The 18,830-nt window shown below is 37.8% G+C and overlaps 1 protein-coding gene across 1 annotated transcript; it reads left to right on the plus strand.

Moving 5' to 3' along the window:
* On the plus strand, positions 1 to 18,562 carry CCDC39 (coiled-coil domain 39 molecular ruler complex subunit). The gene is made up of 19 exons (XM_010205059.2): positions 1 to 111; positions 1,139 to 1,285; positions 2,144 to 2,302; positions 3,232 to 3,324; positions 3,410 to 3,538; positions 5,076 to 5,267; positions 6,125 to 6,228; positions 6,543 to 6,675; positions 8,110 to 8,304; positions 9,014 to 9,178; positions 10,150 to 10,287; positions 11,588 to 11,796; positions 12,979 to 13,102; positions 14,338 to 14,497; positions 15,348 to 15,454; positions 16,936 to 17,076; positions 17,220 to 17,399; positions 17,641 to 17,729; positions 18,243 to 18,562. Exons 1-19 carry the CDS (start codon positions 1 to 3, stop codon positions 18,406 to 18,408), a joined length of 2,742 nt encoding a protein of 913 aa, XP_010203361.2. The 3' UTR covers positions 18,409 to 18,562.
* Positions 18,563 to 18,830: the final 268 nt, after the last annotated feature.

Consider the following 18,830-nt stretch of genomic DNA (forward strand, 5'->3'; position numbering starts at 1 on the left):
ATGCTGAATGAAAAAGTGAATCTGCAAAATGAGTTGACTAACTCTGAAGAGCGTATAGAAGCCATGACATCTCATCTGAAAAATGTCACACAAGAGTTGGGCTTTGCTCAGGTAAATCACTACTTCTAGCAGATCCATTTTATCAGGCAGATTTATAACCTGAGTGTCTTTCTGTGGCTGGTATCCCTATATGTTTTGCTAGCTTTTGGAGATTTGGCAGGCTTTTAGCTGAGGGCTTCCCCAGGAAACAAGTTAAACTGTGTATCTCAGTGGTATTATTTGATGCTCATTATAAAGACCATCTGAGATCAAATGACTGTACCTAGAAGACAAGCCAAGAAGTATACATTTTGGAATGTTTTATTAATGGAGAGTTCTGCAGATGACAAGAAAAAAAGGTCAAGGAAAATAAAACACAAATGTAAGGAAAATCCCCAAATTTATCATCTTCATAATGGTCCACAGTTGATTGTGAAATGCTAGTGAAGAGTTAATTCATGGACACAAAAAAAGAAGTGAGATTGTTAAGGTGTAATTCTTCAATTACATGCTGAGTTAATTGGCCAAAAATGGGTATTTTTGACTTCTCTAGTGTCCCAAGTCAAAGCTGCACAACTTTCAGGTAAAATATCCGAGGTTAAAAAGTCGTCAGAAACTGCCCTGCAGCTGAATAACTTCTATTTTTCTTTGTGCCAGACTCAAGTTTTAAACTGCACATAAAAAGACAGCACACACTATTCTCCATCTAAGATAAACTTCCCTCAAGTAAAAGATGTTATACAAGGAGGAAACCTCCTGTTAAATCCCTTTTGTCAGACAGATTAGACAATACAGAGATACTGAATCTGATGCAAAGCCACTGGTGATCAAGAGATTAGGGTTTTGGTTTTGACATATTACGACTCTGAAATATCTTGGAATTTCAGAGTGTTCAGGGCTATAAATAGTTGACCTTTGTAAATACATTACAATACATATACTTGAGATACTAAAATCCAAATAATAAAGTTGCTCTGAGAATGCTTTGATTTACAAGGCAAAAGTTATACCATCTCTGACTTGGGATTTGATTGTATGTAAAAAAAAGTTTGTCCCTGTGTGTCTTTATTGTAAAATGCCAAACTGTATTCTTCTCCAGTCTCTTTATAATGCCAGAGAGAAGGAAATTGAAACTGAAAGACACTTGAAAGCCCTTGCAGAGAGAGAAGTTGGCCGCCTCAAAAGTGAGATTAAACGACTGGAAGATGAGATGGTTTCCCTAAGAGAAAAGCGAAAGAGTCAAGAAGTAAGGCTTAAAATTTTTGTAAGGAACACTCATATTGCAATTAGAGTTTATGACTTACAGTATCATTTCTGAAAGAGCAAGAGGACAAGTCAAGAATAGGTAAATGTAATTAAAACTTTAAAAATTATACTTGACCTCAATGTGCTTTTTTCTGTGTAGAGTTACACTGAAAATGTCCTTGCACAGACTGGTCAAGTAGCCAAAATTGGGAACTATATATTGAAGAACTTCAGTTCTTAATGGCAGGTACATAGCCACACATCCATATCACCATCTTCCTCATTCTCACAGATTTTTTTTTTGTTTTAAAAATTAAATTGTCAGTGGCAAATCTTCTTTCCCCTATGCAATAAACTTGGGGATGGGATTTCAAGATCAAAGATTTGCTTTACAGTAAAAAACAAACCAAAAAAACAATGTAATGCCATCTAATTACAGGTTAGGATTTTGCCTGTTCATTACAACTTCCTCTTTTTCTTTCTAAGAAGATATATATATTTTTTAATTTTCTTTCCTTCTTCTCTTAAGTCTATCATTTTCAGTCTCTCAGAATGGGTAGCAGGATGAAGATAACCTTGCTATTGAACTGGTCCAGATACACTCACATTTGTATCAGGAAGTCTTTTCACAGTCACGAGGCCCTTTGTAAATCCTTCTGCAGCATAATGCTCAAAGAACTGGGCACTTTACACTGTGATGCCTCAGATCAGTTTATTATGCGAAATAAATATTCCAGATATATCTCACCAGAACTTGACTTTTTGTTTGAAAGTATTTGCATTTTAGGATTGTTTCAATGAGAAGTCAAAGAAAATATTAAACACTTAATATTAAGACTTTATCTCTAATTTTTTTTAGAACACTATAAACAAAACCACTAAGAAGTTAGAAAGCTTAAAACAACAGATGAACTGTGATGAGGAACTTCTGGAAAGCTGGATTAAGGAAGCAAACAGTAAAGATAATGATGCTATCACACTCCAGAAGTATGCACAACAAGATGAAGGGAAACTAGGAGTAAGTAAAAGTACATCAATTTTCAGAAACAAAGAACCAATTTAAGATGTGAAGACTTTGTTATGTTATCAAGTCAGGTAAGGCAGAGCCAAGATACTATACAACAGTGCTTTTAAACTGGTTTCTGTTTGGAACAGCAGTGCAATTCCATATGAGGTTCATGTGAAGGGCATAGAGAACACATTTTACAAAAGGTGAAAGGCATACCTGAAAACATTACATTTGTTTGTTTATCTAGGGAAAATTTGAGTTTTCCTGAGAAAGTGCACAAATAGATAATAAAGTCTAGAAAATAGCGCTACTGAATTGAGATAAGTCTGTTCAAAGATGCATGCCAAACATGCACAAATAAGGTAGATTTTTACATTAGAACTGAATTTGTTCCTTTTAGTGAGAACAAAGTATGGCTGTTTCAGTAAAGCTGCCTGGAATAATCAAACATGGTATAAATAGGCACTCCAGGCACAAGTTCAGTGTAATATTAATTTAGAAATAACTATTTCGGATTGATATTCTTTTGAATCTTAAAGTACAGGGAGGAGGAAGTTGATATTTACTCATAAAATACTTCAAAAAACTTTAGCTTCCACAGACAGACTCATTGATACCATTTAGATTAGCAACTGATGCAGCATAGTAGGAAGAGTAAAGCAAAACAGCTGATGCTGAGGACACCATGTGCACCTTTGTACATGGTAGAGGGTTAATGTGGCCCAGCTCCAATCTGGTCCCAAGGCTGACAAGAGATCAAAGTCTCTTTTATAACAAAAAATTTGCAAGGGTAGATACTCAGTTTCTTGTTTTCTAAACTACAATAAAATTGGTGCCTCAGTAATTCCACCCCTAATTGTAGCAGAGCTTTAAGAATGTATAAGAAATGATATCTTTGTCTTCAAAAACATTTTATTTTCCTGTCCTTCCCTTTGTAGGCACTAGTCCTTCAAATAGAAAAGTTGACCATGCAATTAAATCAGAAGCATAGAGCTCTTGATAAGGAGTTTACAGAAACCATCACAGCTCAGGTTTGTGCTTCAGGTTCTTGAAGGTATCTTATTATATATGAATTCTTTAAAACCTCAAATCTCAGGAGTTCTTTCTTTGAAATAGCTGGAGCTTGACAAGACAGCTGAAGATTTTCGCAGAGTTCATCAGGAAAGGCAAGAAGTCCTCAGGCAGTTGGAGAATGCTGTACAAGTGATGCAGAAGAGAGATGAACAGATTGATCATTGTGCTTTGGTAAAACTGCTTTAACTGATTCACATCAGTGTATCAGCCCACATTTGTATCTCTGAGAGAAGAATTTTGCCCCTCACACATAGAACGATTGAGTCTTTCAGATATTCAGTGTGATCTTTGTGTTTATTCCTGTATTCTATTAAGAGTCTTGAAGTTCAGATATTACTGAAATGTATCCAGAATTTATTTTGTAAAGCAGTCTCTCTTGGTGTAAGTAATGGTTCTGGATACTATGGCAGGTTGAATTTTCATTCTGGAGGTTGTGGGAAAAGGCAAAGCATGCCAGTTTCAGAATCTGAGCAGCAAGATGGAGTGGTGTTTCTTAGCGCATGAAGAGTCAGCTGCAAGGATTCTGTGTCTGGGATGACATAGAAAAGAAAATGGACCCCTGTGAACAACTATCTGACTAATATTCATGTCAAAATTATGATAAGTAATCACATTAAGGTTAAAAATACATACTTAAAATACATTCTGCAAATAGGGAGAAGCAAAGGCACTGTTCTAAGCCAAGGAAGATCGTGTTGTGTATTATGAGTTAGTATTAATTTCTAAAAGATCTAGTCTTTTTTCGTTGTATCAGTCTTATGCATAGATGGTAAAACGGCAAGAGGTACAAATAGAGTGTATTTTATTCAGACTTTATCAGCAGAAGTGTGAACTCCTCAAAAACAGATGCACCAGAAGAAGTTTGAAGGATCAGTGTAGACAAAAATTTTACAAAAGTGGATTCCAAAGCAACAATGGCTTTTTTTGAAGAGGACACAAAGCATAATTACATGTACAAGAACTCTCTATCTAAATCATTAGGTGTATGAGTATTTTCCTGCAGAAAGGATATCAGCTTTGTTATGTTGCCCATATAGATATTAGGTATGCCCTGAGCAGAAACGTGGTTTAAACATGCTTGCGATTTAACACTAAAAAAGAAAAGTAATAATGGAAGACGAGAAGCTAGAAAAAATATAACAGTATAGTTTAGCTGAAATATTTTGGATTTCAGAGTATTTCAGGTCAGAAGATTCCTGCAAAGAACAAGCAACAAACAGATAATAAAAAACCAACAGAAACCCCCAGCAGTAGTCCGAAGAGTAGTCCTACAGATGGTTTTGTAAACAGATGTATTTTTTTTACATTAGAACTGTAGGGCAATTTTCCCAGTAGCTAGTCTTTTACTTAAGCTTTCAAAATGCACAGTGTTCACTGCATATGTACAAATCTGTCACTAAAGTAAGCATTGCTGCTGTTGGTAATTTTCCTCTTGCATTTCCTCTATTTCAAGTTCCTCTCTCTGAAGTTTGGTTCACATATAGTTGATTTTTTCTTATTTAATAATAAGAATTTCATAGAAATTGAGTGTAATTTTTAAAAATTATTGGAGTATTTTGCAAGCAATTATCATATTTGGTGTTGTGATGCATGAGCAGAATCAAGTAGTACAAGAATGATGTGATAACTGGACTGTCTCATGCCAAGAGTTGTCTTAACTGACAGCAGTCTGTCTTCTGGTTGTACTCTTCTATTAACATCCTCATAGCAAATAGCAGAGATAAAACAGGATATTAAAAAGAAGGAAGCTGTGCTGAAAGAGAAGACTTCCTTTTTGGTAAATGAAACTCTTAATAATATGGAATATGAAAAGAAAATTTCTTCTGCCGAACGGGAAGCTACCAGCCTCCGAAATGAGTATCAAAGTCAGGACGCTTGCAGGAATCAGCTGCAGGATGAGGTAAGGATAACCACACAGTTCAGAAAAACAGATTGAATCTGTAACTTTTGACTAGATAGAGGAAATACAATAGTAGGCTAGACTCTTAATAGTTCAGAAAAATGTCTGCTTTTCTCAATCTACTCATGAGTATTGGGATCTGAACCCTCAAAATGAGTATTGGGATCTGAACCCTCAAACTTTTCACTGAAACTGATGAAGAGATTTGCTCATATTCTCTTTTGTGTTGGTATGAAGCTAGCAACAGGACAAGGGGTGATGGGATGAAGCTGGAACACAAAAAGTTCCACTTAAACATAAGAAAAAAACTATTTTACTGTGAGACTGAGGGAGCCCTGGCACAGGCTGCCCAGAGGGGTTGTAGAGTCTCCTTCCTTGGAGGTCTTCAAGACCCGCCTGGACATGTTCCTATGCAACCTGATCTAGGTGAAACTGCTTCTGCAGGGGGGTTGGACTAGATGATCTCTAAAGGTCCCTTCCAATCTCTACCATTCTATGATTCTATGATTTCTGTCTTAAATGGGGTAATACTATTAGATGCTTCAGAAGGAGGCATGTCTTGCCTTTAGCATGCCTAGACTGCAGTATTGTATAAAGATGAGAGAAATGTCTTCTGGATTCCAAACAATTGCTGTCCAGTGTTTTCAGCAGTTACTGTTGATGGCCCTTGTCGTCAGGTTAAAGTTCTTGCAAAAAGCTCCCAAACGCTTTCCCAGGGCTCAAGAGGCAGTAGAGTGGGTCTGCCCTTTGAACAAGCCATGCTTGGTGCTCTCCATACTCATATTTAATCTGCACTCAAAGCTAGGAATGAGCTGCACTGTTTAATTACTTAAATGCTCCATTTTGCAATCGATTAGCTGGATGATTGGAAATCAGCTGTGGACAGAACTGCTTCTGATGTAGAGTCTGTGAGAGCAGAAATAACCCATCTGAAGAAGGAAATTCAGAAAAAACAAGGCAGGTAAGAAAGAGACCTTTAAAAATATCATTGGTAAGGATTAGTAATATAATAAAATCCTTACATGATAATTAAAGCAAAAAAAAATCTGGTTACTTAATGTCCTGCATGGTTTCTGGCACTGGGCAATTTAGGAAATATTCCTGGTAATCCTTGTTTTTAAAGGGTGTGAAAACATCATTTAGGGCCTTGGTTATCATAAGTTGAAGTTTAGCCTGCCTTATTACGCTACTGCTCAGTGAGGTATGCTGCTTGGTTTTGGAAGTGTTGTATATGCAACATACATTTAATTTAGTAAATCCTGTAATTTTGTTTAGATTAAGCTTTCTTAAGGAAAAAAATACAAGTCTTGCCAAGGAACTGAAGATGGTGATTGAGGAGAACCTTAGTTTACTAGACAAAAGTTTGAGGATGGATGAAATACTAAAGGAAGAAGAAAAATCTGTCAAGGTAAAAAGTTTTTCATGGTTTCTACAAAAGAGGATTTATTTGCATTTGCAAGCTCTATAATAAACATTGATGGATTAAAATGGAGTGTAAGGATTAACATGACATGTAGCTATGTAATCTAATGATGAAGGAATGTGCATGTAGATACGTCAATGTCTGTGTTTGGGAAAACTCGGGAGGAACAAAATGGTCCCAGTAATTCAGTAAGTGGTGTTCTAGTAGATTAGCATACGATACTGGAACTGCCATCATACAGATCAGATTATTTAAAACCAGTATTCTGACTGCAGCAGTGTACTGAACAAAGCATTTCCCTCTGACATGAGCTAAAAGCTACTTACAACTTGGCTTGGGTGAAATGAAAGTTATTTACTGCAATGTGGCAAATTCTGTTAGAAATCTACAGTAATGTTTTGCTTCTGCTTTGTAACAATACTGAACCATTTCCAAAATTCTGCATTTTATTTAGCTCTTTGGGGAGTTGGTCTCTGAACAGTCTCTTTTATGTTCTGCTGAGGAGCAAAAGTCCTTGAATCACTTTCAGTTTCCCCATCAATAAGGTTGTTAGAGAGTGAGAATTTTGTCAGCGTGACCGATCAGTAACACTCCCCCTGAAAACTTCTCTGCTTTAGTAAAACACCACCACAACTTATAAATCTGCAAAGAGCTATTATTTTGGCAAACTGTGATTATGAGTTTGAAACCTTTTAATCAAATTTGATTGGCCTAGCCTCCTCTTCATTACTTTAATTCTACTACATGATACTCTGATACATGCAACTCGTTGAAGAAGAGAGTGAAGGGTTGCACAAAGAAAATAATCTGAATTGTGTTTGTTTTCAGTATATTTCAGGGAACCTGAAATGTTCAGCACTGTCCTACTGTAACAGGCCCTACTGTAACACCGCATTTCCTGCACTGATGTAGGTGTCAATGGACCTCTGAGAATAAGGAAGTGGTTAATTTTGCAAACAACAGTATTCCAACTTACATAAACACATGCACGTTCATACATGAGCATCCACACAGAGTAAGCTATCAAAAAGATTAGCATTATATTCACATATACTGAAAGCAATAAGGAGTTTGGGGTTTTTTTTTTTGTTTGTTGTTTTCAAGGATGACAGGAATTTCTTTTTCTTAACGGTTGAAAAGAGCAGCATTCTCATACTGCAAGGAAAAGGTTCATGTAATGGTAGGGTAGGATCAAGGTTAAAAAAAAAACAAAACCAAAAATACCAAATTACTTTCAGTCAAAGTCCTTTCTTGCCAAAAATTTTGAAGACCCATGAAATTCCATATTCATATTAATGGATATAGTAATGAAAGTTTGAAATCTTCCTATATATGATTTTAATCAAGGCAAAGTAATTCCTCAGAAACGACTTCTCATGTGATTAATTACTTCTTACTTTATCATTAATTTGTCACCAGGAAAAAGAAACAGAAATGAACCAGTTAAGAGAACTACATTTCAAGAAGATTCAAGAGTTGAAGGTGCAGAAGGATAAGGAGAAGTGTATTGTGGCAGAAATTGAGGGAAGTGTAACAGCCCTTAAAAATCTGAAGAGTCAGCTGCAGAGACATGAAGCAGAGATATTAAAACAAGAAGCATTACTGTATAACCAGGTAAAATGTTAACTGGCATATACTGTGATTGTTTCTTGAGTCTAAAGAGATTAAATTGCTTGTTCTGTAATCTTTGTCAACACCTTACCATTTTGGAAATGCCACGCAGTACAATTTGAAGTCTGCATTTATTTCTGTCTCTAGATGTATGGAGAAAATTGAAATCGCTGCAACTTGCTGTAGTATCACCTACAATATGCACTTGTGTACTTCATTTTTTTTTTTTGATCTGCTGTTTTCCCCACTTATTTCTCAAACCAATTCTTGACTTTGATCCCTCTGAACCACAGACACCTCAGGGTAAATTTTTAAAGCTGTACAAGAGGTACATGCCAAAATCCTGTTATTTACTAATTGCATTTTGTGCATATTTCATATGTACCACTTGGAAAATTTGCTCTTTTATATCAACATCCACTGGTAACAGTAAGATGGCAACTCCAGTGTAAACCTCCCTACAGCAGACTGCTGAGTATGCTTTGTTACTCTTCTAGAATATTACTTCTGCACCATCACCACACATCACTCATCTGATAGGTTGCTAATGAGGTCTATAAGCCATATATTATAATAAAAACAATAGGTTAATTGTGTGACTGTCCTAAAGCCAACATTTGGATCCAAATTTTATGTACAGTCTTTTAGCTTCATGGAAGGCCTAAAATTGCTTATCTCAGACTATTAATTCTCTTAAAACTTATTTTAACAGGATTTTGAGATTGAGCAAGTACAGAGACGGCTGTCACGGTTAGAAGGGCAGGTTGATGCAACTGAAAAACAAGTTTTGGAAGCAAAAGTTGCTGAACTTAAGAAAACTTTAGAAGAAAATAAAAATACATATGATGTCTTACAAGCACAGCACGAGAAACTGCAGGTAACCTACTTAGAATATCAGATTTCCTGTGTAACATCTAGAAACATCTGTAAATTCAGTAGATTGGGTCTTATTAATTGGTAAGGTGGTATTAGATGAAAAGCTATCTGAACTTTGTATAACCTGTGTGGAAATCTTGATGTGTTCCTTATACCTTCCAGAAAAATAGGCCATAACTGCTCAACTGAGACAGCTTAGCGTGAAGAGAAGCATTGCTTTGTTGTAAAGGCAAGCTTAGCTTTCATACCAAGATGTGACTTACTGCTTGTAAAGCTCTGACTTCATCCTTAGGGCCATGTAGAAAAAGGAGATTGATAAACACATTTCTTATAAAAAGAATAGAGAATAGAATAACAATCAGCTCCATTTTAAGCACATTTAGAAACCTCTTTTCAAACAGAAACTGTGCAAAAGTTAGGTTTTTTAAGAAAACATCACAACTGGTTTCTTACAGTGAGAGCTAAGAAAAAATGTGATTGATACAGTGAGGGCAGGAAACTGCTCATAGAGATCTTCAATGGGAGATCCATGCTATAACAAGATTCATGTTGCACAACTGGTGCCCACGCTTTGGTTTTGAGGAGCTGCTGTGTAATGTAAGAAATGAGTGTAATCCAACATTGAAACACACCTCCAGGAGCTTATTAATACTTGACAAATGGGTTTACAAAGATGAACTATGGATATCAAAGTCATGATGCACCATGAGATTTTTTTCTTATCTAGACCAATTGTATTAGAATTATCTTATGGTCTGAAAAGTGGATAAATAACAATTACTACACTCCAAATAAAACAAGCAATGACATTATCACTGCAACAGCCTTCTGTGTGAGGACTCTAATTCTCTACACACAGGATGATGCTTCCTGGTTCTAGGTCTTAAAAATCTCTCATTTAAAATGAACTGGTAGCTTTTGTTGTAACATGCACTCACTTAAACAAATGAAATATAACTTCTTTGGAAACAGAAGGATTTCCATCTCAGCAAGACAGCAATGGATAAAATGAGAGAAGAAAAAAGTGATCTGATGACCAAGATAAATGAGCTGAATTTCTTCAATGAGAGATTAGACCAGGAATTAAAAAAAGCAAAAGCCACTAAGCAGGTACAGTATTATTTTGCAGGACATGTTTGTTTGTGTTTTAAAACATACAAGCTCATAACTTGATCCGAAGACTGTCCTGTGCCTGCCACTGTGCTACATGATATCCACAACAACGGTCTTTTTGAATTTGCCTTCAAAGTTTGGGAGAAGCTCTTTCCCATGACTATTATCTTACTAGGCAAAGTGTTGCTTTTCCCCTGTATACAACATAGAGTTAGTTTGGTTTATCAATTTAATCACACATTACTTATACCACAAAATCTACCTGGTCAGAGTCTGGTTAGGTTGGGTTTTTTTTTTCCCCCTGAGAAACAATTGCCTTTAAAACAGAAAATTTATTTATTCAAGGATATAATCTCCAGCTGTAATGCCAACTAATAAGTATGGCTCGGTTTCGCTATTGTGAGGTTTTGGGTTTGTTTTCTTTTTCCCAGCAGGTGGTTTACAATTATCTATATTCCAGTTTAAGGAATTATAAATAAAATGGAGCTCTTTCTCCTTATATTTTGATAAACAGAAAAAACCCTCATTCCCAGTCCTCTAATAATTTTATTCTGTAACAAGCTCTAGTCTTCCCAAAGGAAGCACTAACTAACAATACAAGGTCTAAGTGGCAGGGGAAAGTTTTGCCATCAGCTTAACTGGCACACTTGCTTCTCAATAAAAACCCTCTCTTTCCCTTACCTGTAACTCTTCTTTAGGGATGAAATTCAGGGGAATGAAAGAAGTTGATGGCATAAAAGAACTCAGATAAAAATTGGTACAGAGTTTGGGATGCATAAGAGATTTTTAAATCTGATTCAGTGTTAGCATGCTCACGCAGTTCACCCCCAGCTGCTTTTCCATCAGCCTTTGGTATATATAAATTTGTTAATACAGCATGACTTGTAGACTTAGAAAACCTGGAACATATTCTAAGAGAGTTAAAATGGTTTAAATGAAGTATGAAGTGCTTCAGAAAGTTCCTTGTAAGGTCTCCTTATTTTCTTTGAAACCACTTACACTGAAAAAAATGTTGTGGATAGAAAAGTCTAGCAACCCCTGACTCAGTCTGAATTAGAAAGTCTGATGAGTTTGTCTAACATGGTTCAGAAAGCAAACCCCTGTCACATTCATCATATAAACTGTTAGCAGATGAGACAGAACGTTTTTAAATGCAGAGCAAAATGAGTCTTTACAGTTGTAAAGGAATTAAAGCTAAAACAACGGACACAGGATAAAGAAAACCCATAACTGTTACAAATAATCACAGTTAAAACTGTTGCGTTCTTATTTTGAGACCTTTTTTGTCATTTATTAGGACATGATGGTCGAAGAGAATCTCTTAAAACTTGACTTGAACCATCTTCGAGATACTCTGTTTAATAAGGAAGAGAAAGTTCTAACATTGGAGAAAGAAAAACTGGAGTTAAAGAAAGCCATAGCAGAAAGAACTGAGGAAATTAAGATTCATAAGGCAATGCTGGATTCCCAGATAAGACTTGTGGATCGGGAACGGCAACACATAAGGTAACTATTCCTCTATAAATGAAGCTTGTAACTCTTATTGAGTGCAGTTTGTATAGGGTGACTTAGTGAAAATGACAAGTGTTAGCCAATTTCACCAATTAGAGAAACTGAAGATGGATAAATCTTGCTTGCAGTTATATATTGAGGCAGCTGAGGCCAGCAAGAGATCCCTTCTCTGAAATCCAGCCAACAGCTGTAACCACTCAGTGAACAAGGGATGATTCTTTATCCTGTTAGTGACAAGCCTCTATGATACAGAGAGGAAACCTCAGCCATGGACATCTTTTTAAAGTCATGTCACATGTGTAAGCTTGTATTTTTCAAAATAATCAAAACATTATTTTGTTTGTTTTGCTGGGTTTCAGTTGTTAGGTTTGTGTTCTTTGAGGGTTTTTTTTCCTTTTTAATAAATGAGCTCTCCATTATGTATCCTACAGAACAAGGTGAAATCCTCCACATTATGTATGTACCCTCTTAGAAAGCAACCACACATGAAGTAACTTTTCCCTTCTGTAATCATCAGTGTAAAGGTTTTTCGCTCTGAAATCCCAGTATCTATATCCAGCCAAAATTCAATGCTGCAGCAGCTGAAATCTGGCAGGCTTTTGATTCACTCCTCTACTAACCACACCCTCCACAATAGGAAATTAGAGTGATTTAGTGTGACTAAAGCTTAACTACTCACGGAGAGTACAGACTGTGTGCCTTTTTTTCCTTTGATAATTACACAGCTAATTGATACTTCCATGTAATTTGATTTGGGGTTGTTGCTCCTGTTGCTTATGCCCCTCTGGTAATGGCAATATGACGACAGCATCAGCAGGGAGCAGCTTCTGCATATGTAGGAGCTCAATGCCAAACCTTGACAATTTTTTTGGAGGGGACTGTGGCACAGCCGCCGAGGATGCAGTGATCTGAATATACAAACAAATTTGACTCAGCTTAGAAGTGCAAGAGGAGTATGAGTGACCAGAAAAAGGGATGACTGAGGCTGAAATAAGACAGAAAGGAACAAAAAACAGCAGCAGCACAACTGCTGCCCTGCAGGCCTCCTGATATGTGGGCAGGCTGACAGAATTAACACTGGTAATTTTAACTGATAGAACAAGTACTGCCCCCAGTGCACCACCCGACCAGACCAACACTTTCTTAACTCATTTATTTTTTCCCCAAATAAATCAGTGCTGAACTTCAAGATCGCCAAAACAAAATTGATAAACTGAAATGCAGATATGAAATTCTTACTGCTGCTATGATGCCACCTGAAGGAGAAGAGGAGAAAACTCTCTCCTACTATGTAATTAAGGTATTTTATTAATATAGTTCAAGTATTTAATTTATAGATTTTCCCTGGGCTCCATTCAAGTAACCAAGACAACCTCCTTGCCTGTTGCTTACTTTCAGTCTAATTGTTCTACACTGTCTGACACTGGTTACTTTACATGACACAGCAATGTCACACGAGTCTCTGTGGTCAGTCCTAATGTCAGTGGAGCCTTACTTTGGAGCAGTTGGAAAACTCTGAAGTCAGTGCTTGTTAACTTGCAAAGACACAAGAAGTGCTGGTCACATGCTAATCTGCTAGAAACTGGAAACAGGATTATCAGAGTCTCACATCACTGTAAATACCTAAAGCTAACTCTGAGGAGTAGAATTTGTTTATGGCATTTAAACCTTGACCTTTCAGGTGTCAGCTTTCTCCATTTACTTCTCAATCACCTATGCATACTTCATCTTTGCACTGAAAAATAATTCAGTCATTCTCCATAATGCACCACCCTGATCTGGAATGAGAACTATTATTGCTCATCTGAGTTCATATTAAAGCAAAATGTTTCTAGCTGTGACCTTGGACGACTATGTCATTCTGAAGTGTTAAGAGTCTTAACAATGGCATTTGTGCTACTGTGAGATGGAGCAGCACAGCAGAAGACACTCAAGCAAAACCCTTGATGACACTGTGGCTATACACCCTCTGCAACTATGGAGAATTTTCACTGTATCAGATTTTCTGAGGGGCTACAGAAAATACTTCCCCTCACCAGTGGGCTGTTTCTCAGCTCTCATGTCAGATAAATTAAGACTTCCAAGGGGGAAATTCCCAGAGAAATTGGGTGACTTTTAACATTCTGGATATGGTTTCATGTAATGTACGGTCTCCCCTCATACTTGGATTTGCTGGCTGAAGGTAACAGATGTAAAGCACACACTGCAGTTCATGTCAGCAGTGCAAAGCCTGAAAACTGCTTTGTACATGGGGTGGACACTGCTGATCAGGCCTCCGGGAGCTTAGAAGCAGCAGCAGATACCTATAATTAAATGCACATGTGTGGAATACCTCAAAGGACTTCCCTAACTGTAACTAACTACTCCTCCCAGCTCCCTAGTAAATCAAATCTCAGTTCAAGCCTGTCAACACCAATAAGCCCCATATCCACCTAGGATTTTAGCCCCCAAATAGTGCAGGGGTTTCTTTCTGTACAGTTAACATAACATTTTCACTATGTGTACAGTAACATAAAATCTCCATTGTATTTTCAGACTGTACAGGAAAAGGAAACACTTCAACGTGAAGGTGATGAATTAGATGCAAAGATCTGCAAAGCTGAAAAAGAAATTGTAGCTCTGGAAAACACTTTGTGCGTACTTCACGCCAGCAACAGCAGTTACCGAAAATCTTTCAAGGAAGTCACTGAGACAAGTATGTAAAATAGAAATTGCCATTTGCTGTGTGAGTTCCAGTTATATAGTGGGGAAATTTTGTAGCACAAAGGAATCACAGAGAAAGATTAAAAGGATGGCCTTGCACAATACAAAAAGCACTACTTTCTCTGTAGGGCTGCATCCCATGCAGTTTCCACTTCAGATTATAGAAACGGGATAAGCTGTGTCGCTGCTGCCCTCCTCAGAGCAAGTACAAACCTGTTCCCAGGGCAGCCCAGGTATAGGCATTCCAGTGATGACATCCCTTAGCTACACCCTCAATACCTCAGATTTTCACAAGAGACAGGTGACAATAGTAGTAACTTGTTATCTTGGAAAACAATGAGGAAGAGTAAAACTTAAAAGTGTCCTGTCTAGTGCAGTGTCAGCAGACTTTAAAATATGGATTATCTAATTACAGGGGTTTGAATATTGGCTGTTTCCCTGAATTTGGGAAAATACATGTTTTTCCAGTTGCCACTTGCATAAACTTGCTGTCATTCAGTGAAACTTCATCTGGCTTATAAAAAGCATCACTATAAGAAATTGTGTAAACTTGACTTTAGAAAATATTTGATTCTTTAACTTCTGTGCCTGCTGCTGGCTCTGGAAATGTAGCTCTTCAATCATTGTGTCTCACAAAGCCAGTTACTCTACTCCTAATTCCAAACCACTGTGCAAAAGTATTTAACAAACAAACAGCTTAACCTTGAGGTCCCTGTAAAACGCCAACATTAATATAGCAATACTCTGTGATGCAGTTCATGTGCAACTTATTTTGAAGTGAAAATTTAATAGTATACCCTGTTTGTCCAGCATTAATGCTGCCTTGTTGTTTGGCATCACAGGTGAGGAGTATGAGGAAATATTGAAATTAGAAGAGGAGAAAAGGGCTGCTGCTGAAGAATACCGTTCCGAACAGAGACGTATCACGGAACTTCGGGAAAAGATCCAGGTAAAAGACAAGCAAAAGTTCTGGTCAAACAGACAAGGCAGCAGCAGGTAAGATAAATCCACACAAACCCTCCAATTGATAGAAGGATAAAGTTCTGCCTGTTCTAGCTCTCCTTTCAAAAATTAAGTGCTTATTTACATCTTCTTGAATTGCAGTGAAGGCAGGCTTCTGAGGCGCATGCAGCGAGAAGCTGCAAAATGCCAGATGCACACTGACAGATGCTCTGGTGTGGCATCCCCAAAAGCAACTGTATTTTTGTGTACCATACACTTCTGTCATCCTGTCCGGTACTGCAGACATTGAAGTCCACACTTCTTTTGTCCTCTGGCATCTAGGTCCCAGGATTTTTTAAGAACATATTCTGTTTTCTTAGCATTAAGGGTGCTTCAGTTTAAACACTGTTACTTTAGCTGAAGAAAGCTAGCTGACTGGTTAGCCTCCACATCAAGGACTTTTGTTTCCCCTTGTAATCAAAAAGCCCACTTGGCCCTTAAGAACAAAATTTAACTCCAATGTGGTTTTAGTTAAAATTGGCTTAGGCAGAAGAAACAAAGGTACCCTGGTCTAAACCCTATTGCTGCAGAGACATTAATCCCAGAACGGTGGGGACTGGAAGGGCCCGCTAGAGCTCATACAGTTCAGCCCCCTGCTAAAGAAGGTTCACCTTGATCAGGTCACACAGGAACATGTCCAGGCAGGTATTTGAAACCTCTGGAGGAGACTCAAGACCTTCCCTGGGCAGCCTGTACCAGGACTCCCTCACCCTGAAGTTTCTCCTCATGTTCCAGTGGAACTTCCTGCATTCCAGCTTGTGCCTGTGACCCTGTGTCGTGTTGAAGGGCCGTGTCTCTGTCTGGCTACAAACTAGGAATGTTTGCATGTAAGGCAGAAAGTCCTTGGTCTGTAACCAAGCAGAAAAAAACATTGCTGTTGCTTTTTCAACCAGCACAGCACAGCCACCTTACTTGAGAAATAACCTCTCCAAAACTAAGAGGGGCACCTATCTCCATCAGGGAGTAGGTGCTAGACACTGGTTAAGGGACACCCTTTCCTGCCTTTGTATTTATTTGGTTTTGAACAACCCACAGAGCTATCCTCACAAAGCTGATTTTATTCATTCCACTCAAAGCTACCATTCTCGTCCCCTGTGAAACAATCTTCTTCGTAGGAGAGCTTAACCATGCTAAGTTAGGCACTGCACTAGCTAGTGCTGTGCCAAGTAAATCCTTTGTACACACAGCTCACCGGCACATCTAAAAGACAGCCAAATATGTAAATCACTTGGTGGTCTTTATCCAGGTATTTATCCACTACACAGTGTGACAGGAAGTTTTGACTGGGTGTTACGATTAGTAGTAATGCTTGAGCTACCTTTACAAACAAGTAGTAGTGGTAACAGACCCTCCCACCAAGGAGTACAAAAACTGAAAGGGTATCACAACTCTTTCATAAACTAAAACTACTGTTTAATAAACGTGCAGAGCATGGAAAAAAAGCTTGATGAAGTACTGGAGCAGAAGGCCTTTCTCCAAGAGCAAAAGAATAAAAACCAAGCTCTTATTTTGCGGATGAAAAAAGACATCGAAGAACAGAAGCTGAAACTTAAAAGGGTTCTAAACCAGGTGTGTACCTTCATTAATAACAACTTCTGACTTTATAGTGATACAGTAGGATGGTTGAAACCACAGAATTTAAATCTAGCAAGTTTCTGACATAGTGTTTCACCTTCATAATACCAATACTTTAAAAATATTTGTGTTAAAAGTGTTCCAGGCTATGCAAGGATATTCGGTCTCTGAAGAATACTGAAACAGAAACACAGGAAGAAAGGGACATTGATCTTCGTGACCTGAAAAGCTTCAGCAGCTTCATTGACAAACTGTTAAGAGAAGTTCTAGAAGCAAATAGTGATTTAACTCCTGCCTTTCAAATGTATTTTCAGCAGGTGAGCTTTCCAGTTAACTGCCTCCAAAATCTTGGTTGACAGCTCTGGTCTACTGGTGAGGGTCTTTTAAGGCAACTCCTACATTCAACAATAAACTGTACACTTAGGGTAAAAAGGGAAAAAGTGTTACTTGCTTTCAATCTCTCTTCAAATACAAAGGACTATAAATCCTCCGGCTGTCTCCAATCCTATCCTATAAACATTAGATCAACTTTTTTTTTGTTCTTTCCAAATTATCTAGTCCAATATGGAGCTTCCTTCAATTGCTTCTGCTGGTGGTAGTCAAAGTTCTCGATCACCATCCACACCAAGCTCTGTAACTTCCATCAGGTAAGAGCTAGCAATGTGTTGTTTGGGTTTTGGGGTTTTTTAAAAGTGAAGGTTTAAACCAGAAAAATTAGTCTCTAACTGAAAGTTTTCATCAGCATCCATCACAGTGTATAACAGAACAATAATTACAGAATAATTACATTTACATTTGCTAACTGTTCTCCAATTTAAGTCATTTCCTGTTAGCAAAGCACAAATTTGAGCTCCAGCCACGTATTACACTTGGTAGTATGAGCTCTATTTCCTAATTCAATAGGGCAGACAGACAGGTATGCTTTCACAGATACCTTTTTCCCCTGTTCAATATAGGTTCATCTGATAGTGCATGTAAGATGCTGAGTCAGTTACGAGCTAACAGCCGTCCCACATGTTACTTAGGCGTTAGCAGCAACATGGGGATCATACCCAGCATAAACACTGCTGCTGGGTGGCTCCAATTGTGAGCCACCGTTAAAAGCTCTATTTTAGATAGCAGGATTTCTGTGTACTAAGGAGTAAATTTTTGTCTTTCAGATCCTCCAGAAGCACAAGTTCAGCCCCTAGTCAGACTTTATCACTCAAAACTGTAGACCTGAGCTTCCCTGTCAACACTCTGGAAGAAGGGGCTGCCGGTGGTTCTCAGCCATCCAGCCCAGCTGGTGTTTGGAAAAGGCAAAAAGAGGCTTCAGGAAGCTTTTGAGAACCACAATGAAAGCTTCTCAGTTGATTAATCAGTAATTGAACTTATTTATCGAGGCATACTGGCCATCTTAGCATTAATTTCTATCAGAAGGGTATGGTTTAACTTTCTTCTACAGTATGCAATACATTATCTAGGAGATACATTAAACAGGTTTTGCATAATAAAGTAAATGAACCTTTAAATCACTTTCTCATTGCCGTTGGAGAACTAAAAACCTACAAAACTCTTCAGAAGCTATTCACCGTTTTTTTAATCATGAAAAGGAGTTGTGCTACAGCCAATAGTTTTCCTAAACTGGCAATATTGTGTCCAGTTCTGGACCCCTCAATTCAAGGACAAAGAGCTGCTGAAGAGAGTTCGGTGCAGGGCCACAAAGATGATGGAGTGAAGCATCTCCCTTCTGATGAAAGGCTGAGGGA

The sequence above is a fragment of the Colius striatus genome, chromosome 12 (genome assembly GCF_028858725.1).
Source record: "Colius striatus isolate bColStr4 chromosome 12, bColStr4.1.hap1, whole genome shotgun sequence".
In the NCBI taxonomy this organism is placed as follows: Eukaryota; Metazoa; Chordata; class Aves; order Coliiformes; family Coliidae; genus Colius; species Colius striatus.

What these genes read in the sequence shown, in the direction of transcription:
- CCDC39 (XM_010205059.2), top strand. Translation starts at nt 1, where the DNA reads ATGCTGAATGAAAAAGTGAATCTGCAAAATGAGTTGACTAACTCTGAA. An exon ending in AAGATGAAGGGAAACTAGGA is followed by an intron (nt 2,303 to 3,231) that starts GTAAGTAAAAGT and finishes TTCCCTTTGTAG; the next exon opens with GCACTAGTCCTTCAAATAGA. An exon ending in AAGCAAAAGCCACTAAGCAG is followed by an intron (nt 10,288 to 11,587) that starts GTACAGTATTAT and finishes GTCATTTATTAG; the next exon opens with GACATGATGGTCGAAGAGAA.